This window comes from Artibeus jamaicensis, unplaced genomic scaffold, assembly GCF_021234435.1.
Source record: "Artibeus jamaicensis isolate MK-2021 breed Jamaican fruit bat unplaced genomic scaffold, CSHL_Jam_final scaffold_537, whole genome shotgun sequence".
Classification (NCBI taxonomy): domain Eukaryota; kingdom Metazoa; phylum Chordata; class Mammalia; order Chiroptera; family Phyllostomidae; genus Artibeus; species Artibeus jamaicensis.
Window position 1 is genome coordinate 19,904,463 of NW_026522047.1, and position 25,296 is coordinate 19,929,758.

A 25,296-nucleotide genomic window follows, 5' to 3' on the forward strand; every position below is an offset into this window, starting at 1 on the left:
TTGGCCTTAATATTCCCAAGGGGGTCTCAGCCTACGAAGAATGAGGAGATAGTGCCTCTCTTTTTATAACATGGTCCTGTCCACTTCTTTCAACCCGTGCCTGCTGGCCTCACCCAGACCAGCTGTGTTTCTCAGAAGCTGGGGCTGCCTTTGGAAATTCATGCAACTGTGAGCCACTTCTAAAAATGTATGTGAAATTATAGTTGACATACCTTATTATGTTAGTTGTGGGTGGACAGCATAGTGACTAGACATTTATATACCTTATGAAATGACCCCCGATAGGTCCGGTCCCTGTCTGGCACCACACATAGTCATTGTAATATGTTGACTGTGTTCCCTACTCTGTACTTTACGTCCTTGGCCAGTTTTATAACTGACACCTTTTTTACCTATCTCCCCACCCCCTTGGTTCTTATTTGTTTTATGGCAATGCTTCATTTTAGAAGGAGGACCCAAATTTTAAAAATAGTGTACTTATTTCAGAACACTGTGTTTCTGAATAAAGCATGAAATATTTTTTTATTAAGTGAAAATGGCACTTAAGAAATATATCACAAACTTTGTTCATGAAGTTGCTGTGTTGGTGAGATTACGCAGCCCAGGAGGATCTCAGTCAAAGAGAGTCACCGGGGTTGACATTCCTAGTACTGCTAGGGAAGAAGACTGAAGACAGCGCCACTCACTGTCATCCTGAGATGGGACGTGACAGGTGGAACCCAGTTCTTGGTCTGTGAGCTAGTCCTTCTGTAGCTGGAGGGGAAAGAGCTGGGGGTTCCTGTGGTGGGGGTCTGGGGCTCAAGGCTGCCAGACTGAGGCAGCACACGTGAGAAATGGGGACGAAAGGCAGGGCTGTCCTCCACCAGACTGAAGCTCCTCCTTGGTCCCCTGCCAAGGCTGGTCACCAGCCAGTGGTGTGGAATTCGTGGGCCATTTGGCCCAAGCCTCACATTCGTGAAGGTTTCAGAGCTGGTCTTTAAAAATCACTAATGAATTCATATCATTGTGAATTAGGTACATTTATGTATTTGTTGCACCACGTGTAGAATGTATCATGACTGCCGTAATCCGTTTTGGCATTTCTTCATGTTTCAGTAAGAAGGACGTGGTCCTTCCTCTCAGGATCAGAGAAACCCTTTCCTCCTTAGCCCCCTCCCTGTTCCCCTGCATATCCTTCCTGTCTGTGGTGCTCCTGATGCTGAGGTATGCACGGGGTCCTGTTTATCTATGTCCTTCCTGTACACTGGGAGCATTCCCTTCATGTTGTTTAACTTGCTAGAGACGAACCAGCCATGGTGGTAGAAGATAGGTGGGTGGAGTTTCCTGTGGTGGTAACATGGGCTTACACTGGGGATCCTGCTAGTGTTTCAGTCCTTACCACCGCACAGTCATCCTCCTCTCCTTACATCTGTTTTCTGCCTAAGCCGTCTGGCTCCCCATGGCCGTCTCCACGCATCTGCTGGTAGTAGAAGCACCTCCCGTACCCCGCGCTATGAGCCTAATGCTGTGAGCAGCTGAATCTGGAGGCCTCTGCCCCTGTGCTACTACTCACCCACTCATTCATTCAATAAATATTTCCTGAGTGTCCACACCTTGGCATGATGCTGAGCACAAAAGGGAGAGAGGCACAGTCTCCAGGTGCTGAATGGTTGCCCCAGGCTGCTACAAGCTCACACTGGCCTGCCTCAGCCCCCATCTTGATATTCCATCTGGCCATATCCACCTGTCTAGGTTCCTAAGGTACGTTACCACGCTGCAGGAATCCAAGAGTAGCGTCTGTTCATACTGATGGAGAAATAATGTACCAAAACCTCTTCTGGGAGAGTGGCCCAGAAGCCTTAAAGCCATGGTGAGGCTGGGTGTTTTCTAGGTCATTCAGGTGCCACAACAGATTGGCAAATAGCCAAGGAGGAAAGAGGCTCCTCTTTCCAGGCTAAATAACAGCCTCCTTGTTGGGAAGGGAATAATCAATCCCAGCTGGAGACGAGAGACCACGTTCCCTTTGCTTTTCCATTCAAATCTAATCTCATGACATGAGTTTCTGACATGAGTAGCATTCTTGCCCAGACCGGTGGCCCCAGGGAGGGGATGGTTATTTAAGACAGCTGGCTCCTTGAGCAAGACATACAACTTGATGATAAATGCTTACAGACAACTTCCCTTACTCACTGGTCCCAGTCCCAGTCTAATTGACACCCCTGGAGATTTGCAAAAAGAACAAAAAAATAAATAGATGTTTCTTTGAAAGAATATCATGTCTCTGGATGCTAGAAAAAGATAAGAAATTCTGCGTGCGTGCAGTTCATCAGGGTTTCCTGGCTTGTGGAATTCTTCAGGGAGGGACTGCTTTTATGCATTCCCTGTGAAACAGAAGCTTCCTGCGCCTTTAAAACCTGCCTTGTGTTGCAGCACAGAATAAATCTGGTATACGGTTTTGTTTTATCTTCCTTTGCCTTGTCTGCAGAAAGGGGCTGTTTCTATGAAGTAGTGATTTTAAGTCACCTCGCAGACTTTTTTTCCCTGAAAGCTTATCATGAGTAATTTTAAGTTTTAGTAATTTAAAATTTCTTCCAGAGTTTATCCTTTTTTTTAGGTTGAGAAACCCAGTTGTTGGGACTAACAGTGATGCTTAGCTCTCCAGACCTAAATGTCGAACATTTGCTGTACATTCCCGTCTCCTGTCTGGAAGTGAAGTCTGGGAGCAAAGGGTGGATGGCCTCACACATTCTTCTCCCATCTGGGAACTTAGTCACTGTCCTGGTTACACTATAGAAACTAAAATGAACATCCCAAGGAAGTCACATTTACCTGAAAGAGTTTGGAAGTATTGAGGGTGTGTAGAATTTATCTTTGCAATTTATCAAAGTGATCATGTTAAATGGTTAAAGGATAATCTTTTAAAAACAAAAACTTTAGGAATGGATCAATGAACTAAAAAAATGGTGGGGGGGTGGTTAGTAAGAAAAACTAGGACCTGGTAAGCTTTCAAAATCAAGACTGAGTGAAAAAAGTAAATTTGAGGATGATATCGTTAGTGTAGTAGAACTTACATAAAATTTTCATAATGTACTAACCAGTATTCCTGGTTGTTTGTGGATCTGTTCATCAGTAACAAAGGTCTGGAGACATGGCTTGCAAGAACCCACGGAGACACTTGGTGGTGCTTTCCTGGGTTGGGGGGCAGGCAGGCGGGTGAGGGGGAGAATGGGGCTGGGCGCCAGGATCAAGAGAGATTTTAATGTATCATGTTTTGTTTCCATAGAGTAAAGGGAACTGAGGTAAACAGGATAAAATAATATTAGTTAATTCTGGGGACCGAGCATCATTTGCTGTACTCTTTAGTCCTAAATTACTTTGGTATATAAATGACCTTAAAAGGCAACCAAAGAAAGATCTTGCTACCTTCATTCTAAAGTTCCACATAAATGTAAGTAGAGATACACAGTCAGTAGACGTGGCCCTTCTATGGGCATTTGCATTTTTCAGAGTGGTAAGCTCTCTCGCTCTGAATTCTTTTACATGAAGTCCTTACTCTAACAACTTGCAAATCAGTTAGGCATGGGTTAGGGCAGCAAGTTTTGGCTCTTTCAGGAACAGGTGCCTTTTCCTCAGGAATAAAAAAAATCTAACTGTGGTCTTTGCCTCAGCGAATCTCAATTTTGTTAAACTTTTGCTGTAAATACTTGGGATGGACGGCGTGCTTCCCACTTCCAGCCGCAGGCACACAGCTCACTCGGAGGATTTCTTTGACTGTGAAGGTGAGACCTTCCTCCATGAAGAACACTGCCCCGGAAAGAGTTTCACTCATTGCTTTGCATGCAGGATTTATATTGGTTTGAAAATGAAAATTTTGATTTCTTGTCATGCGAAAATAGATGCAGCTAGAGAAATCAAAATCATCTGTTTTCTGCAGCACAGAACTCCCCCCCTCCATTTATTTTTGGACTAAAATCTAGCCTACTTGTCTTAAAACTAGGAAATACAGAGGGAACTGTCAGTAGTGGAATTCGGGCACCAAAGTTTATTTCCTTTTCTTCCAAAGTCTCCAACCCTCACCCAGTTTACCCTTGTGTTACACTTAATTTTCTAGGCTAAAATCTCTCTCCTTCAGCCCACCAGATGTTAAGTGCAGAAAAGTAGAAGTGGGCAGAGGGGCTGTTCAAAGGGTGATTGGGGTGATCTTTTTGATAGGAGAGATGAAAATCCAGAGCATGATGGCAAGGGAGGAGGAAAAAAACTTTACTAAGATGCAAGAAACATAAAAAGAGGACATGATTTTTAAAAATACAGGGATGATTTTCCTATGAACCTAAATGACCCTACTACTATATTAGGTCATAGTAACATGCTGTGCCGATAGTGCTGAGTGGTTGGTGTTTTGCAGAACAAGTGCAGAATTAACTGATGTTTTCTTCATGTCACCTTCATTGATGCTTCTCAGTCTCTATTCCAAGGAAGGCTCTTAGCTGTTTGGATGCATGCACTGTATGCTAAACAGGTGGCTAAAGTGTATACCAACCTGGTGATGGGTTTGTGTATGCAGGGGATATATTTCTGGAAGGTGTTGGAGGTTTTGCCTGTATGTTAAAATTCTTAAAGGTTATAATATTAATACATATTTATACTGTTAAAATTTCTAGTTCGACAGCAAATGGAGTCCTGTTCTAAAACCATGGGATTCTAACTTGTGCTTTTAATTTGTTTTTAGAAGAGTTAGCCAATTTGTTTGAAGATATCAATTTCAGAACATACTTGGTATTCCCTAAAGCATGGGACATCGGTCTGAACTTGTACTGACCTTATGACATTGCTTAGAAGTTGATCCTTAAAAAAAATTAGCTATATGCTTACATACTTGTCATTCATTTGCTTCATAAAAGTAAGATATGGAAAAATGGTCTGGTTATTTGGGTTTTAGAAAGTATAAAATCTTCTCTGAGTTATCTCAGTAAGCTGTGTCTTAATGTGTTTTTTTTTTTTTTAGATTGTAAATCACACTGTTTTCTTCTTTAGGTGTGTGGTCAAGTGTGAAGACTGAGGTCCAAGTCAGGCAGAGTGCAGGGCTCAGCTCCCCATCACTGGCTGCTTACTCAACCTCTTCGAGCCTTCCTTTCTTTCTGTGTAAAATGGGAATCATGAGGCCCACTGCACAGAGTTGCCTGGAGTGCTAAGTGAAAGTTGTGTAGACAAGACTCACGGTGTACAATGTACCGTTAGGCATCCCCTGCTGCTTTCCTTTCCCTTCCTGTTGGAAGAAGAAAAAAGTGTGGGTTACAAAACTGTCACCATTGCTTCAGTTGTCAGGCGTCTCCTTCGTAACCCTTAGGATTTCCTTTTTTGTTCATTACTGGAAGATGACCGAGTCCCAGGCTCACAAATGTGAGCGTTGGCCTACATTTGTAAACAATAGCTCTGGACTCTGTAGAATTAGAGGGACTCTCACGGTGGTTGGCTTAATAGGTTTCCTGACTGCCTCCCCTGAATTCTGCAATTTTGCCCCAGCCTCCCTCCCTTGATGGAAAGCCCTAGAGCAGATTTGGAACTTTGGAATGAAGCCTGGGGCTCTCCGTGGGGGCAGAGGGTCAACGTAGAGATCACTTTCTTTGTAAGAAGAGTGACCATTATGTCTGCTCCCAGAACACATTTGGTGGCTGAATATCCATGACTTTTTCAAGATCTTTTATTGTTTTGATAGAGGTTATTTCCTGAAACCAGATCTTTGCTCTCACAATTCTGATTGGTCTTGATTACTGAATAGTTGTTGTGAAAAGGCTACAGTGGGCAAAGGAAGGCTAGATTCAGTATTTTTTGATGGAAGCAAACCAAATGTAGGGAGTGGTCTGTAGATGCAATTAAGAAGCCTTTTACTGTAAGCGCAGCCATCTTTTAGCTTCAGTTCTGTTTCCATGGCAACCAGATGGTTGGCAAGTGCCTGGCTGAATGGTTTTACAGGAAGCTGAAAAGCATTGCTATTCTAAGCAGCTTGCTTTTTGCTGCAGAAAGGGATCCTTCCCTTACTGTAGGCTGGCCAGATTGACTGGGAACAAAGCAGGCTATTTATGCTTTTATATTCTGGGAACAGGGCAGAGAAATGGGGAGAGGATCTCAGCCCCTGCTCACTGGTCTGTGAATTTGTTTTGGGGGTGGTTGTTTCTAGCAGCTGGGAAGAACCAAATGACTTAACCTTCTCTTTATTTCAGATATGGTTTCCCTGTTTTAGCAGATCTTACATTCTAGAGATGGAACTGGTTGTAAAAAGAAGGTGGTAGTGGCAGGCGTCTGGGATAATGTCAGTTTCGGTGAAGTCAGTCTGCTGAGTTTATAGCTTTCAAGTAGCTATAAGGGCAGTCTGTTTTTTTTAAGTATCCCCTGCTAGCAGCAAATAGATAATGGCTCAGCAGCTGTTAGGCCTGTACTCTATTGTATGTTAAAATTGTCATTTGGATTTTCTTTATACCTTAAAACACTGTACTTCTATTTACATGATAGAAAAATTATATGCATAAACCTTTGGGGGATTCAAAATTAAGAGCAGTTCCATTTGGACAGTTTATGACTTATAATGTGACCATTTCTTAGGAAGAAACCATAAGGATATGGATGCAGGTCCATCAGAAAACAATATAATAATTTTAGTTTTAAATATAAGCCAATTAACAGGACTTCCTTTCTGAGCTCATTCAAATCCTCTTTATAAGTGAGCTAGAAAATAGGAAAAAGATTTTTTTGTTGTTTTACTATTCAGTAGAGACAACCGTTTAAAGCTGAATAGTGAAAGCATTTAATTTCAGGAGGGTGTGTGGACTTTTGTTCTCAGTCAGTGTCTCTTTTTCTCTCACACACACAGACACACAGGCTTAAAATGAAAGAAAATCCGTAAAAAAATTCCAAGGTGTGCTTTACATTCTTGATATCTATCACAACATTATTTTTTTCCTACAAAATGTGGCCTTTGTTCTGAGAGATAGACATTTCAAGGGTGCTAAGATTTTGACCCTGACTGTATTTAGAAACGCTGTTGCCAGTTGGAACTAGTCTCTCGCTGAGCTCCAATAATGTTTCTTTTGCATTTTGATCGGGTCTTAGAAATTTTGCACAAAACACAGTTGGAAAGTATCTCAGGAGCCTGTTATTTAATGCAACTTCGAGTCTCTGAATAGCACCAAATGGAAGATTGAATAGCAACCGCGTTTCTTTGAGTCCTCTCTATGCAATGTTCTAGTAGTAGATTTCACAGGTAATTTTTTTCTCAAATCAGCCTGAAATAATGATGAAAGAAGTTTAATTCCCCAAAGGGCTTACATGATCTAAGATGAGTTTTTAGGAAGTATTTTAAGGTATCTAGAGCCAGAATTTGATCAAGTGTTTGGCGAATAACTTGTAAATGAGCCATAGGATTTGACTACCTCGTTCAAGGAGTTTATAGATTACCTTGGCATGGAAAACCAGCAGCATGAAGCCTAGAACAAGGATTGCGTGGCATGGTAACGGGTTCAGAGGAAATCAGAGAAGGAGTGTAGAAGTAGCCTCTAGAGAGGGCTACCTACAGGAAGTGGACTCACGGCATTTTCTAATTCAACCAAAATTTATTGGACAAACCCGCTGTGCTAGGTGCCATGCACTCTGCTTACAGTTGTAGTGCCGAGGTAGGCAGTTATTATCTGTGTATGCAGCTCAGAGTCTGGACAGATGTCTGGGAATAAAACCAGGCAGTTAGTTACCTCAATGATGGTGTCTCAGCTGGACAAATTACAGAGTTTTGAAGGAACACCTGGATTTGGAGGGTGTGGAGATAATTGTTGAAGATTCCTTTGAGGACATTCGAAGCTGAACTTGAACAGAAATAAATCCCAAACAGACATTGCTATTTACCCACTTGAAATAGTGTTTCTTTTTACCCCCCTCTTTCTCAGAAGAATGCACTCCACTTCTCCAAAAGAAGTCTCCTAAAACATAAATATGTAAGCTTTTCTTAGAAACTAAAATTGGCTTCAGAATTGTGTAGGAAGAAGAGCTCCGAGAAATCCAGCCTGCGTCATCATCAACTCCTTTATAACTCTGGAAAGGGAAAGAAATACAAGATTTCCAAAGAGCACCAGGGGGTCAGGAAATGGAGATGTCTGCGGTTCAGAATGTAGTGTCCAGGGAAGACAACTCTTCTCTGTCCTCTACCCCACCCTTTTCTTTTTTTTTATTTTAGGAAAGGGTTTATTATGCTCCTAGTATGTGCAGAGTGTTTTTATTAGACCTGGAGCCTTTGTATCTGTTGCTGTATCTTTTAGCAGAGACAGAACGGGGAAAGGAAAAGTGAGTGTGGCAATCTATTGCCAATAGCACTGAAATTATGGCTGCCACCTTTTCCCCCCTGACCTAATTAATCTGTCTACTGAAGGACAGAAAAATTACTGTTGTTAGTGGCCCACATTCATCTGGAGAGCTTAGATATGCTCGCATAGATACATTATTTCTCAGTTGGATGTTTCCCAATTAGATCCTGCTGGTTGCTTTAATTTTGTACTTGAGCAGAAATATCACTTCCCCATCATTTATGTGGCTTTCTTCTATAAGCCAAATAACATCTATTATCCCTGAAGAGCTTCTTGCATGGAAGAAGGGATTAGAAGCAAACAGTAGGTCTACTAAACTGAGTCGCTTTTCCTTACCCCTGCTAAGAATGACTTTGAGACATTATTCATGGTATTGATCTTTTTTTCTGAGTCAGATTTAGTGATATGGCCCGTAATTCAAAGTTAAATGTGTTTAAAATTTTATGATAAAAAGGAACAAACAGACCACCAGAGTTAAAGAATAAGAAATATGTTTTTTTAAGACAGAAGTATTTAAGTGTCCAAATATATGAAATATTCTGTAGGTATTGAATATCTTCTTTTATGGGATGCTATTTTCATTAAGTTCTTCTTTGTCCTTCCTTTTTCCCACAACAGGGGTTCAAGCACAGCATTCTCCTAGCGTAACATTTTAAACTATAATTATTAATTTTCTTGTCTGTCTCCACTGCGAGACTGTGTACTTCCCGTCTTCTGTTCAGGCCTGGCATGCAGTTGGTACTTGATTAAAGCCAGAATGTATGTACAGTAGTAAATCAACCTGGCTCCCCTTGGCGAGAGAGAGTTAGCTTAGCTTATATTAAACCTTGGGAATTTTATTAGATGTCTCACTTTTAAAAGTATCAGCTGTTTGGAGCCACTGCTAGGAAAAATGAAATAGGTAGTCCCAAATGTTCATAGACTGAGGACTGGATAAACGAAATGTATGTACCCTTTAACTATTTATTTATTCAGCCGTAGAAAGGAATGAAGTGCCGATATGTGCTACAACATAGGTGAACTTGTAAACACGCTAAGTGAGAGAAGCCAGTTGCAAAATGCCATACATTGTATGGTTTGATTAATGTGAAATTTGCAGGACAGGGAAATCCATGGACAGAAAGTATTTTATGGGTGTCTGGGGATGAAGAGGGGAGGCATGGGAAGTGACTGCTAATGGACATGGGATTGTTTTTTAGGTGATGAGAATGCGATAAAATAAATTGTGATGGTTCCAGAACTCTGAATATACTCAAAACCATCACATTGTAAATTTTAAATGAGTATATTGTATGGTACATGCATTATATCAATAAAGTTGTTTAACAAAAAAGAACCACCATCACAGTCCAGGTTGGGGACCCAAGGTCGTCTTGATGTGGCCGAGGCAGAAGTACGCAGAAGAAATTGCCAGGGCAGGATTTGAGGGCCAGCGGATCCATCCTGGGTGCCCTGTGAAGGACCATCTTCTTGTCCCTGAAGGAAGCCCCTTAGTGCTGTGTGGTTACCCTGGTGCCTTTGAGAGACTGAGTAGAACAATATGACCTCACTTACTTCCACACTGTGAGAGCAGTGATGAGTGAAACTCGGGGAGCGGTGATGGCTGGAGGTTGCAAAGACTGGTGCTGTGTTTGGGTCACCCTTGTTTTACTTAATGATGACCCCAAGGCTCAAAAGTAGTGATGCCAGCAATTGGACATGCCAAAAAGAAGCCCCCTGTGCTTCCTTTAAGTGAGCAGGTAGGTGTTTACAAGGACAACCCACAGTGAACAGAGAATTTGGCACTAAATTGACAGCAGAGACACCAGCAATCATCAATCCAGTGTCGTTGCCCATTAACCAGAAAGCTGGAAAACATTGCTTTCCCCCATGTGTCTGCCCTTGACCTCACGGGCACACCGGGAAGGTCAGTGCAGGCCACGAGCAGCTCGTTCTGTTGTCGTGAGGTCAGGGGGCACTCTGCGGAAGTGCTTTGTGAACAGTAAAATGCTCAGAAATGTGATAGTAAACAACTTTTTATTCCAGCTCTATATTACAGGTGAGGCTTAAATATGTATTTAATATTGCTTTTAATCTCACTTTTAATGTTTCTAATTTATTTCTTGGATGTGATTTTTTTTTTTAAGGTTACTTGCCTGCAAGACTTTTTTGGTGATGATGATGTTTTTATTGCATGTGGACCTGAAAAATTCCGTTATGCCCAAGACGACTTTGTCCTGGATCACAGCGGTAAGGCCGCATCTGTAGCCCGGAAGTGGAGGCCAGGGTGTAGTCACGTGGTGCGCGTCAGGTGGTCATCACGTCATCTTTGAAAATAGACGCATTGACAATAGTCTTTCTGAATTCATGGCAGTAGAGGATAAAATGAAAGGGAAAAAAAACCCTGATTCAGTAGTTAAGTAGTACTCACTTTTATTGACTTTGTTCTCTTTCTTACTGCATTGTTTTGCTTCAGAAATGCATTTCCTACCTTCTTTCGGAATGCAGGCTGGCTGTGCCACCTTAATTGTATGGACAATTACAGTTGTACATTTTCCACATCCATAAAGAGATACACGGAAGGGTAACAAAATCATTAATAGTGATCATCTCGGTTCTTCTTTTAACCGTACTATTTTGTTTGCAACTTTAAAAAGGCAATAACATGCATTGTTTATATATGCAGAAAAAATAAGGCAATTTTCATTAATGGGTAGAATAATCTTTTTCTCTTCATTGTGCCAGTATATGGAGTTTTCAACTATTCAGCAATAACCCTGGTAATTTCAAATGTTATTGTTTCTGGGAATATTGCCTTACTCTGTTGTCTTGAGTGAATTTAAACCTATTATAGTAATAGTGATTATTTTCACCAATAAAGTCAGTTTGATCTTTAATGGGGTAAAATCATACAGACACAACATTTCACAGAGAGGAGGGATATTAGAAATCCAGTCTTTAATTTCCTGAATGAAGAAAGTTAGTTTTTCCAAGATTAGACTGAAGGCAGACCCCTTCCAGTTGTCGTGGTTCTGACAGTCCAGAATTAGAGAAACATATTGCAGAATACTCATAAATACCATGACCCATCAACTTTTAGAAATTCAAGCAGGTCTATTCTGTGGCACCAACTTCCTTGTGTAATTTCTTCCCATGACTCAAAGTCAGTAGTAGCCTTGGAGTAGTTTATCTGTGTTGCACTTGGGGGTTCACTGACCTGTTCTTTCTGTTTTTCACTGCTGCCGAGTTTCTTTGAGTGTGTCCGCACTGTCCTACAGTCTGTTGGACTGGTTCTGCTTTAAACTGGTAACCTCACTGGAAAGTCCTTAAAGAATTTCAGGTGGTGTCATGAATGGTTAAGGTTGATTGAAACATGCATTTACATACCACCTGTATTTTATGTATTTCTCGATTTCACTGCAAGTTCATTTCATAGTATTTCTTTGATGTCGTCTTGGTCATTTTGAAAGTTGATACACTGAAATTCAGTGATCTGGTCTACATTATAAAGTTAATGTGGATCACAGCAGTGACAAAACATTTATTGAGCACCGACTGTGTACTCAGTTTACATGCATGTTGGAACCCTCCTTAAGCTAGTCGAGTCATTAGCAGTTTTTTTGTTGTTGGCTACGGAAAGGCTCCTCAGAGGCAGGTGAGAGCTACTGCTTGCTTCCCTCCCAATCACTAACTCCTTAACCATCTGCAACCTGGGGGTAATAATAGTGGCCTTTTCCTAAGGTTCTGTGAGGATTAAACAAGTTAATATACATTAAGCAGAAGTGTATGTAGTTACAAGTATGTGCTGTGGCTGTTGTTCCTGTTGTTATTGTTCATAAAACCTTACAATGAAAGCAGGTCTCAGACTTAATTCTGCCACAGGTACACTTAGGCAGCATTTAAAACAATCAGCCCTGTAACTCGTTTGTAATCTTCACCAAGTCCCAACTCTCGGTCCTTTTAGGTTCCTGGAGATATCTTGCATTGAAGAGCCATTAAAATCAGTTCACCTGGTGTTGACTGTCTCAGATCCCTAACCCTAGGCTGCAGGTCTGAAGTTCAAGTACTGGCTGCATAGGTTTGGCTGTTCCACTCTTACAGAAGAGTGGCAGTGCCTTCAAGATGTTTCTGACTAATCCACACACCACTGCTTCCAACTGTGGAATACTCAGTAACCCCCATAATGCTGATTCAGCTTAAATTACTGCAGCCCCCTCTGTGTAGGGTTTTGATTAGAGTCTTTCAAATGCTAACTGTCCTCCCTTGGTGTGTATTTTCCTGATTAGTGTACTTCACATGTTAATTTATTGCCCCTGGGACATACATTAAAACCAATCCGCATTTTAATCTTCCTACATAAATTGAAGTATTTTGATGTAGATTAATTCTTGGAACAAGCCTACGAAGCAGATTGTATTCTTACTCCATTTTCACAGGGGAAACACGGAGGTTCGGAGCCTAACCAAGGTCCCCTAGTCGACAAAGTCAAATCCTCAGTCCATCCAAAATCTGTGAAAACTTTAAAAAGCCATGTTCTTAATTATTCAAATTAGAATTGCTTATTTTAGCTGTAATTAGCTCTAATACTCTAAATGCTATTTGGCTATTTATGCGAAGACCAAAGGTACTGTTTAGTTTCCTAGTTTTTTTTTTGTGCTCCACAATTTGGAAGGCCAGACAGTAAGATAGTAAGGGGTTCATAAATACCCTTTCCACATGTGATAAAGATTTGGGAAGAATAAGGAAAGTGTAGCCTTTGCCTGTCAGTGCTACTGTCTTTAAAAAGTTGCACATGTTTAGGTTAGGATATGTGAGTGCATCCATCTGGAACAGTGAGGGGAGGTCACAGTTGTGTAGCCTCAGGTGTACTTTAGGGGCGGTAATAGAGAAATGACCAGGTAAGGGTTCTAGGCAGCCAGCTCCTTCCGCATGTGCTCTTCCTTCCTTCCGTGTGCTAGTATGAAACCCAGATCTACTTAATGCACTCTCCTTCCTTTCTAGAATGTCGTGTCTTGAAGTCGTCTTATTCTCGCTCCCCAGCTAAGTATTCTGGATCCAAAAGCCCTGGGTTCTCTCGACGCAGCAAATCGCCAGCCTCAGGTAGTTAATGGAAAAGGAATGATGGTCACAGGAGGAACACACCATTCTCCTTTTGTTTCCTTTAATTATTGTGAATTTGCAGTCTTTCCATTGTTTGTGTGTGCAGCCAGGTTACAGAAGAGTACGCAGATGACATAATTTTTTTAAACCAAAAATTGAAGTTTGTTTCTCAACATTATAAATAAGTCTTCCAAGAAACTAGCTCATTTTGTTCTGACACTTTTTTGAGAATAATCTTATTATCTTGATTCTTCTGATATTTAATGTAGAAATGCCTCACATATTGACCACTGTACTGTATTTTAATTTTTGTACAAGGTGGTTGTGGATATTCTCTTATTTAAAACTTAACACACACACCTAGCATAATGTTATTTACTCAATAGATTTCCACAGGCTTTTCCTTCATTAAGCAATTTAATAGTAGCAACGATTATTCTTGGAAAGAAGTACTTTATGTAAGAGTCAAGCTTAACTGTCATTGAGTTTCTCTTAGGTCCTGTGGATTTGTCATCATTTGACCATTTTGACATTTAAAAAATACAAAACCACCCACAAACATCTTGATATACCGCTCCTACCAGCTTTGTTTCTAGTTTAATTATGAACAACTTTGTGGATATTATCTCCCATTAAGGAAAGGGTTGTGAAAAACCATGATTTCACATGTGGGAAATCTAGAACACGTGAAAGTAGAATCAATAAAAACGGTCTCCAGCATCACACTTTTTATAAGATACTGCGTTTGGGGGCTGTTCTCCTTCCCACCACTTCCCGGTCAGCACCCACCCACTCTCCCCAGGCCGGGTTGTTTCACCCTTCTGTTTGTGTGCACGTTTAGACCTGCTGATTAACCGCTCTCCTTCCTGTCTCCTCCTCCTCCTCCTCCTCTGTGTGTACTGAATGTGCACAGTAAAGAGGGGTGGCCACTACCCCAGTGCCTACTCTACAGCCAGATCCCCAGGTGAGCCATGGTTCTTGTGGCTTTGTCACTCTGCTGGGTTTCTGTTGTCTTTTGCCACATTTCTGTTTCCTTTGCTCCATTTCCGTGACTGTATCTGGCTTGTACCATGTGCATCTGTGCAGAATGAAATGCTTCACAACTCACAGGTACTTCTGCCCCCTTTACTTACTGGAGAACTGGTTGTCCAAAGGCCGCATGGTACCTGTCCGTGTGTACTAGCATCATCAAGTGATCGACGGGGCGCATCTCCTCCAGGTGTTTATTTCCCAGTTAAATTTAGGAAATATTTTATTATCGAAAAAGGCTCAAATTTGTTGGTAATATGAAAATGCTCACAGATGCAATTGTTCTCTTCTGTTCTATCCTTCCTCCCCTCCCCGGGCTTCATAGGCCCAATACTTTCTAGAAGTGTTGACAAGATGAGTATTTTTAACTGAAAGCATAGTTCTGCTGTGAGGCTTATACTGTGCTTTCTGTAAAGAATCTCACACACTGGGAAGCTAACATAATTAGAAATTCGCATAAATACACAGAAGTGAGCTTACCATGTGGAAGGTGCGCATTTTTGTCAGGTTCTTAGCTTTTGTTTCAGTAATAGGTGTACAGATGCTATCACATAGTAAACTAACAAAATGAAAGTGGGGAGAGTGGTTCAAGAATCAGGTGTTGTGTTGATTCCTATTTTGTCTCCCTGAGGTCGAAAGAGAGACATTAACATACTGAACTCAAAACATGTTTCATAGCCACATTCATCTCACAGAGCAGCTGCTTCATGGCACAGCCTAATAAATGCATAAATCTTTTTAACTGGAGCTTGGAATGCTTCGTAATTGATTCAAGGAAACCTTCGCATTCCAGTACCCCCAATTTTTAACTGAGTCCATATTTGGGTTTGGGTCAATAGAATAGATCTTACATAAATAAAAGTTGTGGGATGTTTAAATCACCTTTCAGAGGGCAGGCAGCTTGTTTGTAAGAGATTAACTGAAAAGTGTGTTCACCGCACATGGCAGTTATGGAAAATCGACAGCCAGTCAATTGCTGGAATTCACTGTGATTCTGAAGGAAGTTGCTGTACAGGGTGGGCAAAAGTAGGTTCACAGTTGTTTGTATGGGAAAAGACATGCAGGTCATGACTGTTACAATAGCTTTATGAACTCCGTGTTTCGTGTACTCACAACTGTAAGCCTACTTTTGCCCACCTCTGTATGTATTCGTACGGTATTCTCTTTCCACTTCTGGCAAAGAAGGAGTTTTATATTATTAAAAGCCACAGAACCCAGAGGTATAACTTGCTTTTATAGACTGCTTTAGCTGTGGTCTACCTCTTAACATTTACAGAATTCTGTGGCACTATTTGGAATTTCAAACAGAGCTGGTAACTTTATACACATAATACTGTACTTTTTCAGTCTTGGGACAGAAATACTCCTGGAAGGGAAGTTGTCTAGTTGACTAAATTCCTTATCAAAACTCTAATCAATTATAATAGCTAAATAGTGTGAAATAAGCACACCATTAATAGAAGTTAATCTGGAAGACGTAAGTAGGTAAATACTAACCATGATTGGAGTCTTAAAAATTCTCACTTTAGGTTTCTAACTTGGGATTCTTTTTCATAATCGACCAATATCTTGAAAAGCACTCAGAGCAAGCACACAAGCGAACAGTCAGATCCTCAAGTGTATTTCTTACCTTCCAGTTGAGGGGGGGGGTTGGATGAAAGCCTTTCTTTGGGAGAGAACATCATGGGTGTGGTGAAGGGGAGGGGGGTCACGATGCTGACTGGTCATAGTGCGCCTTCCAGCCGGTGGCTGCCAGTGTCGGCAGAAGGCACAGCATGGCCTGGTGCCGGATGTCACGGGCCCTCCCAAAGACTCAGGACAAATGTATAAAGAAATGATATTAAGCACTATTCATTAGAACACGTCTTTCTAGAATCTTCTGAATGTGATCAGGAATTTAGAGGGCTACATGTGACTTAATCTCTGTTTAGGATGAGAATTATTTGGGGAAAAACATGGACGTGTTGTGACCGACACCAGTTAAATCCCCAGGGGGTGTGTTTTGTTAAGAAACTATAGGGAGCTTGGTCGGCTACAGAGATCACCGTTTGCAGGAATTTTTCTCCTTCAGTCCCTTTTCTGTCACCATTCCAAGAAAGCCTTTGATATCAGTGTGGTGTCTGGATAGTACTGAAAGCCAACAGCACAAATGGAGGAGGAGAAATTGGGGACCCGTACAGATCAGTGTATGGGATGGAGAAAAGATTTCAGCTCACAGCAAGTTTAAAAACCCATTTTCATCATAATCTCTATTTAATGTGATTTCTTACCATCAGTTTCCTTTAAAGAAAATTTTACAACACTCTAACATTAATTAAAATTGAACTTAATCGATAAAAAAAAGTCAGGGCTATTGAATACTTTTTTGTTTTCAATCCTCACCTAAGGACATGCCCATTAATTTTAGAGAGAGTGGGAGGGAGGGAGAGAGAAACGGAGAGCAACATCGATGAGAGAGAGAAACATTGGTTGGCTGCTTCTTGTACACGTCCTGACCAGGGACTGAACCTGCAACCTAGGCATGTGCCCTGACCGGGACTCAAACCTGTGACCCTGCAGTTTACCGGACTACACTCCAACCAACCGAGCCATGCTGGCCAGGAGACATGCAGTTGGATGCTCTGAAAAGTTTTCAATTAATTGGATAGTTACTTGTATTATACTTGCACTCTGGATACCCACATATATTTGTTAAGAAAATGTAAATAACTGATCACGATCTTGAGTAGTTTTAAATTAGAAAGATGATTAGTGATTCAAAAATTAAAAAAAATTTTCATCTTCATTTTGTAATTCAAAAATAAATGGAAAAATTTTTTTGTTTTCACTGAATTTTTAAAATGAGCACCACAGGAAACAAGCATGACTTCACAGACCCCTGTGTGCACATGATTTATTGAATCACAAATACCAGATCCAGGACTTCTCCTTCGCTCAGGGACCGGTGCTCACCTTTTGGAATCCCCTAATCAGGGCTTTTATGTCTGCATTTTCTTTTTATACTTACTGGCATAATTTAAAATAATAGTTGTCTGCTCCAGCATATTAAAGAAAAGGAGATGGTCTTTGCTTTTCCTTCCATAGAGATGAACCTCAGGTTTCATCTTCTCTGGGCAAAAGCATTGAAGATTCGTGATGGACAGGGTCATAAATACTCCTTAGAAGAGGAAAAACTACACCAGCACTAGATGTTAAGTACCAGCTTGGTGACATTACCACAGAAATGGGTCCAGGAGACACAATTAGGAATATGCGTGAGTCACGCCGAACTGGTTGGCCAGCGTTCTGTAGTCAGAATCTGCGATTGGCCTTCCCTTGCAAACTGTGGTGACTGGAGCTCTAAATTGAGCTTTTGACGTACAAAGTTTGTAGAAGTTTGGAGGAAGGTGTGTAAAAAACCACCAAGATTTGTTAAAGAATAGGGAAATGAATCTGTGAAGAAAAGATCAAAGAAGGAATTAGAAATAACTAGTCTCAATGAAAAAGTTGGACCATGTCTTTCATGGCTTCCAACAAGTAGATAGTACAAGAAAAATGACCAATAATTTCTCTCTCCATTAAGAATGTACTTAGAAAATGTGTTTGCATTGTGGTGGAACCGATTTGGGAGAGTCGTAGAACATCTTCATTATTCAGGTTGGTGTGTACCAGGATGGCGTGCATGGGAGGTTATGAGAGAGTCTTCATAGCAGAGCACTACAAAGATAGCAGCTATCCCCTTCCCTACCCTTGCTGGCAGGCAGGATAGATGGACAAGTTCTTATTCACATCTTGAGTTCCGTAATGTTATATACCTTTGTTTTTGTCATTGTTGGGAAGCTATTATCAAAAATAATCCTAGGTTCACTCCCTATGTGTCTAATACTTTGTCTGGAATACAAGAAACTACATTATTTTTGCTTTTTGCTGGTTTGCCATCTGCTTTGAATGAAGCTTCATGCATGTGCTTAGTGTTTTCACACGGTCCAGCTGTCTTGAGTTTTAATGACCTCTGTCTCCTCTGTTGTCTCCTGGTCAGTTAACGGGACTCCGAGCAGCCAGCTCTCCACTCCTAAGTCGACGAAGTCCTCCAGTTCCTCTCCAACTAGCCCAGGGAGTTTCAGAGGACTAAAGGTATGAAGTAGCCTATGTGGCATGTTTGTGTGATTTTGTCATTTTGAGTTCATAGTTCACTAGTTTAGTTTGTTCAGGGGCTTGGATACAGTAACAGATTAAGCAGGAAAGAGGTCAGGATTTGGAGCCAGGAAGACAGGGCTTTGGACCCTGTATCCTGTTTCATTTTGTGATATTGGCCAACTCACTTGCTTAACTCTTCTGAGCTGAACTGTTCCAGTCTCTAGAATGGGAATATCAGGTTGTGTGTAGGATCGAATATAATGTGGAAAAATATGTCAGTAGTAGTTTTCCTGTTATTAGCAAAATGACTTGCAATGATGAAGCCTTGGAGAACTCCTGTGATTCTTCTTAAAAATCTTATTTTGAATCATGACTTTAAGTTGACTGCATAATTTGACTCTGTGAAAGTGCAAAATAGAGTGAAATACTAGTATACTACTTACATACACAAGTAGTGACACAAGAACAATGTGCATTTTGGTGAAGAACTCAGATAAATGTTAGGTTTTGAATGCGATGTGCTTACATAAACAGTAACTTAACCTGATTGCCACTTGGTTTAATAGGCATTTTATCTAATAGGAAAAATGATGAGCAAAGCCAAATTTGAAAACTTTCAATTAACTTAATTTGACATAACAGCTCTTGATATTTTAAAGTTATAAGAGAAAATGTTCCTGGTAAAATGGCAGTGAATTACTGAGGTTCAAGACTGACCTTCTGCTTCTGTAGACACAATCAGACGGAAGGACACAGTGTGCCTTCCATAAGTGTGTTTGTGCTGATTAACTTGCATTTTCCTGGCATGCTTGGTTGACAATGGAAATACCTTCATTAGGAATACATTCTCCAGAGTTCCTTGGTATTATCTGAGTCCTTTTCTTTACCTTAAGGATGTTGAAAAATATTTTTCATTAGTGAAATACATGGTGAGCACTCCCCCCGCCCCCACCCACCTTCACGTGAATGAGGAACAAGTACCTGCCGAGCCCGGGATCCTGACCCCTTCTGAGCAGTGAGGTGTGTGGTCCCCCACTTCTCAAAGGGTTTCATTCTCCACCCAGCCCTGAGGTTTGCTCGTCCTGCCCTGAGAATGTCGTGTCTGCCCCAGAGAGCACATGCATGGTTCTCATCTAAGTGCCTGAAATCAAACAAATCTTGTTCCTCCAGAAAAAGACTGTGTTTTGTTTCTTCTTGCTTATGTAGGTGGCAGGATTTGGACTGAGGCTGGGTGGTAGTGGGGGGAGGGAAATGGGGGCAACTGTGGTACTGTCAACAATAACAGTAAAGTTATAAATAGGTAAAAATCCCTGTTCTTTTAGGATAAGAGTAAGTACATGTTACCTGTTTGGGGCTCCTCTCAATTAAACAGACTTGGGATTTAAAGTGCCCAGCTCTCACCTACCTCGGAATGCTGGAAGCTCCTTATATGTATGTCAAACAGGCATTTCCTGAAGTACCGCATTGGCTTAGGTCAGTCCATAATAGGATTTCAATGGAACTCTTCACCGTCAATTAAAAAAAAAGTTATGGAAATTAAAATTCACTAGTATATGCTAAGTATTTTCAGCTTTTCCCTCCCAACTTATTTTCCCTAGAACAGATAAAAGGTGCACTGTTTTCACTTTGAGTAACTTTCAAGAGACCCAAAGTAAAAATAATTCAAGTTACTTTCTAATCAAACACAGGTCTAGCCGCCTACCACTTTGAAAGCCAATATTTGAAAGTCAGGTGCTGGTGTAAAGGAAAGAGGTTTATTCAAGTAGTGGCCCCTGAGAAGGTGGAGGACTCATGCCTCAAAGCCCTTCTTAACATTTCAGTCCAGGCAGAGGTTTCTATAAGGTCAGAGAAGGGTAGCACAACCAGGAGATCAAGGAAGGGGCTTGATAAACTCTCTATGTGCAGACAAGCACAGTCCGTTCTGATAAGGCAAGCGATGGTTTGGTGTGCATCATGCCGGCTCCACAGTTAAAGGTCGGCAAATCTCCCAGAGCTGGGATGCCTGAAGGTAGGAGTCTGTGTCTTTCAAGGTTAGTTCCTAGGATTCTTACACAAACGTGTTTATATATAAGCAATGTATTAGTCAGAGCCAGCATTTACAGAAACACGTCAAAAGAATGGTAGGGTTGCGATTCCTCACAGTTACAGACTCACCTCTTTTCTAGTTTTAGTTGCTTCATCATCTGTGAAAGCAAAACCAAGTGGCTCCTAGTGCTGCTAATTGTTAACCCAGCATTGCAAACCCAGCATGAGTTTCCAGGGAGCTGCATGCAAAGGTCATTGGACTCTTCCCCCCAGGCTGTTGCTCCAGGAAGGGCTGGGAGCCTTGACCTAGGGCTGCAAGTGGTCTTCTGGGCTGGTGCTTTGGTCCCTGCTTACCCAGGGTCACGGACATTTTCCCCTTTTTTGTTATCCATTGGTAACCTGGGCTCCCGTCTTTCTTCCTAGCTCATCTTCAACTCCAAACTCAACATTGTCCTTTTTTGTTGATGCTCCTGGGACACTAGGGGCTGCTTAGGCTCAGTGCACACCCGCTCTCTCACACATGCATGCAAACTCCCACAAGATCGCTCACATTTCTGGACTGAAGATTCATGAAATTTTAAAAATGTGATCATTCGTATGATTGCTGAGACCTCTCATTATTTTTCTCCCTACGTGAGGTGTATCTTATTATGGTAACCTTAGCATTTAGCACTCAGTAAATTCTGAAGGCTCATATATTGATGTCAAAAAAGATAAAGAGAAATGCTGATCACTGGGGGTAAAATGAAATTATCAGTAAGATAAAGAGTAGTAATCCTTCCAGGACCCTCACCTGAGGGCCGTGGGTTTTGCCAACAACTGCGACACCTCTGGTTGTTTTCCCCCCTCATTTGTAAAATAAAAATGCTTGATTTTAGATGACCTCTAAAAATGCTAGGATTATAGTTATTTTAACTTGCAAAAAAAAAACAAACCCGATCTGGGAGGCTGGGGAGTCTGTTTCTTTCCCCCCTTTAAAGCTGATGTAGAATCCCTGAATTTTACATTAAATATTAGCAACTAAACAAGTACCTGCCACACTGACCAGCCTTGAGGACACAGTGTGAGACATCTCTACCCCTTCCCACTCCCGTGGGTCATGCCTGGTGGAAATTTTGTCTTCTTACAGTTCCCAGCAATCTGTGGTGTATATTGCCTTTGAAATACTGCAACTTAGTCATGCTACTTACTGTACAAAATAACCCTAATTTCGATGTCATTGTAAAGCTCTCGTCAGCATCTGTCCACATTTGCATTATTTTCTCTATTCAGCGACATTGCAAATGGAGAATTACAGATAATTACCATGTGTTCGTGCTATGGCTTTTTCTTCCCCTTCATTTAAAATAGCTTATTAAGATCAATTAAGAGGGAATGTCTGACAGTGGAGGACTGTTTTTCATGGGCAGGAACTTTTACCACTATTTATCCTAATTAGAAGCTTAATGGCTTTGGGGGTAGATAATCTTTTTCCAGAGAATCAGAGAGTTGACAAAAGCAAGCAAGCTAAGCCAGGAGGGCAAGTGCGGAAGGAGTGGACGGAGCTGCCTCTCATCTGCCAGGACCCAGCTTTGGGCAGATGGGTTCTGTTGTTTTCCGTCTGGGTTTTACTGAGGGTGGAATTAAGCAAACAAGTCAGAGGTAAGCAGAACTCGATGGGCTGTCACCATCACCATTTACCCCGCCTTTGTGCCAGTTTCTGGGAATCATTTTGGTGTTTTGCTGGGAACCTTTTCGAGAGCTGAAAATGCAATTAGACTGATGTAATGTCTCATCTCTGACCGCAGAGTGTCCACGGCATGTTCGTGTGCTCATGGAAAGAGACGAGAAATACAAAAGCAGCCCCCCTTTTGCGACAGGCTCTCGGTTTTCTCAATCATGTCCTCGGGAGGAAGACAATGCTGGTCCATTTGCCTGTGCTCATAAAAGCATCATGCTCTCTGAGGGGCTGCACCAGAGTCAGGAGAGGAAGCAAAGCTTTCTTCACATTGTGAAGTTTTCGCAGGATGGGAGTGTCACAAATGGTTGGGGACCAAGTAATCAATGTTCTCTAAACCTAAACGACTTCTGGAGCATTGAGAGTGAATCCTACCTCAGTTATAATATCTTGCTTTTGTTGGATAGTTACCTAAAACCATTGAATGTGAAGCCTGGCAGAGGTCTCAGATCTTTCAGTTTAGTGTTCATTTTATAGTTGGGGAAACTGAGGTTCAGAGATGTGATCTGCTGAAGATCCCAGTGGCCAGCAGGGAACTCTGAGCCTGTCAGGGTCTGTGTCTCTAACCTCTGACTTTTCTTGCTCTCACTGGTTTGCTTCAGTGACTCAAGCCAGGCACCCGGGAGGAAGCTTGTATGGTTACTATGGAAAAACTGTGCTGTGTCAATCTCTCAGGGGGAAGAGCGTGGGGTGGTTTGTTTGCCGAGTTCCTGGGTCTAAGTCTGCACAAAGGCTCCAGAGTGAACAAGGGTTGGGAGGTTAGCAAAAGAATGAGGAGGGGAGGGTCGGGGGGGAAAGGGAGGAACAGTCCCGGGGTGCAGGGGAGACTGGATGAAGGAAGGTGGAAAGATGAAGAACGCCTGCTGATAGCTCTTCCTGGGAGACTTGGGGGAAGAGATTACTAATAGGTACCCAATGAAAGCTCTTTTCAAGCGAAATGGTCGGTCCGTACTGTGTGCCAAGCACTTCTGCCTGACCCTCTAAAGCTTTAGTAAGATGACAAAGTTCACAGTAGGTGGGGGCTATTGGTTTGCTTTGGAAGCTAGTAATGGAGCCAAGTATTGTCAAGATTCGGCAAAGGTAGGGAACAGTAGTCCGGGCCCAGCAATTGCCTGGGTCCATGGGTGTGAGACCATGTTACATGGTTGGCCTGTGATGGGAGCCCGTTGTGAGGAGTGTGGTGGCACCACTGGGGTTTGAAAGCAGAGCCCAGGCTCATAACCATTACTGGCCTCCGAGGCCGGCCTGTTCAACGTGATTGGAAACAACACGGCCAGACCAAATGTTCATGAAATGAGATGCTGGGGCCACCTGGCAGGGCCACACTGGGCCTCTTCCCTGAACCTAGTCCCTAGGTGTTGGAATTTGGCTTTGCTTTTGTATGGGCTCAGGGACCCTGGCTCTCCTAAAGGGCGATGCCACTCACGGTGGTCGTCAGCTGGAGGAGGCATTTCTGCAGGCCAGCCACAGGCCACCTGCACCTGGGCGGTGCAGGGCCCCCTGCAGCAAGGCCAGTCCACACCGGGATGTACTGGGCCTGTATCTCCAGGGTGAGAGCTCGTCAGCATTCTGTTTGCCTTTCGCCCTCCTCGATAATTAAAATTTGCCAGAGTGCCTGTGGGTGGGATTTGCCTGGCTACTCACTTAGCTGTGTGACCTTGGGCAAGTCACATCATCTTTTTCTGTATAAAGGATTACCAGGACCCACAGCACAGGGTTGAGATTAATTGGAGGTTAGCTGGTTAAATATACAGAAAGCCTGAGAAGAGCTTTGTTATTCTTCCTTATGGCAAGCCTTGGGGCTTTCTAGGTTCAGTTTTCACATGAGGGGAGTTTCACCTACCAAAAAATTGACATGCAGCCCTGACCATCGTGGCTTAGTTGGTGAGTGTCCCCCTCTGAGGCAAAAAAGCCTGCTGGTTCGATTCCCAGCCAGGACACATGTCTGGGTTGTGAGCCAGGTCCCCGGTCGGGGAGCATAGCAAGCAATCGATGTCTTTGTCTCACATCCATGTTTCTCCCCCTCTCTTTCTCCCTCCTTTCCTCTCTTTCTAAAAATAAATACATAAAAATCTTTTTAAAAAACCAACATGCAGTGGTAGTGTGGGAGAAGAAAATAGTCAGACTCCAGATGTTATTATCACCCCCGTTTTTCAGGGACGACTTTCCCTCCCAGCCTCATCGCCCCTGCTTTTCTGCCTCCTCCACAGCCCTGTCCTATTAGTAATCTTTAGATAAGTCCATTAGCTCTGAGTTATCCCAGCACGTAGCAGCTTAGAACAACAATAAAAATACTATTTTCTCATACAGGTTTTATGGCTCAGGAATTCAGGATCAGCTTACTGGGGTGTTTCTGGCTTAAGAATTTTGATGAGATTGTAGTCGAGATGCACCTCGGGCTGCAGTCCTCTGAAGGCTTCACTGGGAACTGGTGGTTCCCTGCCAAGTGGCTCACTCGCATGGTGCAGGCTGACACTGGCTCGTGGCAGGAGGCCTCGGTTCTTTGACGTTTGCGCCCCCATAGCTGCCCCAAGCACCCTCCGAACACGGCAGCTGGCTTTTCCCTGAGCAGGAGACTTGAGAGAGAAAGAGACTCCTCCTTCCTGTGACCTGGCCTCGGGAGTCGGACTCCATCATTTCTTTAGTATCTTAGCTGTCACTGGGCTCAGCCCTGGTCTGTGGGGCAGAGGCTGTGCAAGGGCCTGTAACCAGGAGGTGAGGCTGGTGGGGACCATGTGGGAGGCTGGCTGCCCCCCCCATTCTCTCTGTTGCCATCTCTTTATCCGGCACTGGGGCTGCCCCCGCCCCCTCAGTGGCATTCTGTACAGTGTCCTTGGGGACAGCCACGGAAGCCTCGTTCCCCATCAATGTCATCGCTCAGTTCTCCTTCCAGTGCTTTTTGTTCTCCAGACCCATCTCTTCCTGCCCATTTTTTCTCTGCCCTTCAAATCCCAGAACCCCACCACCACTGACCTTTTCTTCTGTTAATCCCCGTCTTCCTGA

At 42.5% G+C, this 25,296-nt stretch overlaps 1 protein-coding gene and 1 long non-coding RNA gene across 7 annotated transcripts in view; one reads left to right on the plus strand and one right to left on the minus strand.

Moving 5' to 3' along the window:
• DCLK2 (doublecortin like kinase 2) overlaps positions 1-25,296 on the plus strand; it is a 137,935-nt gene that overhangs the window by 67,446 nt on the left and 45,193 nt on the right. For 3 of the 6 annotated variants that reach the window (XR_008390246.1, XM_053658215.1, XM_053658214.1), the window contains exons 3-6: positions 10,454-10,556; positions 13,308-13,406; positions 14,320-14,370; positions 18,454-18,548. Coding sequence is in view for 2 of the 6 variants with exons in the window: in XM_053658215.1 (XP_053514190.1) it covers positions 10,454-10,556; positions 13,308-13,406; positions 14,320-14,370; positions 18,454-18,548 (348 nt within the window). In the remaining 4 variants the exon portion in view is untranslated. The remainder of the gene's footprint in view (positions 1-10,453; positions 10,557-13,307; positions 13,407-14,319; positions 14,371-18,453; positions 18,549-25,296) is intronic. The other 3 variants (XR_008390243.1, XR_008390244.1, XR_008390245.1) reach the window with 2 other exon arrangements.
• On the minus strand, positions 18,542-20,054 carry LOC119046370 (uncharacterized). Its single transcript, XR_008390247.1, has 3 exons — positions 19,957-20,054; positions 19,269-19,438; positions 18,542-18,950 (listed from the first exon to the last, which is right to left on the minus strand). It is a non-coding gene; the product is annotated as an uncharacterized LOC119046370 (long non-coding RNA).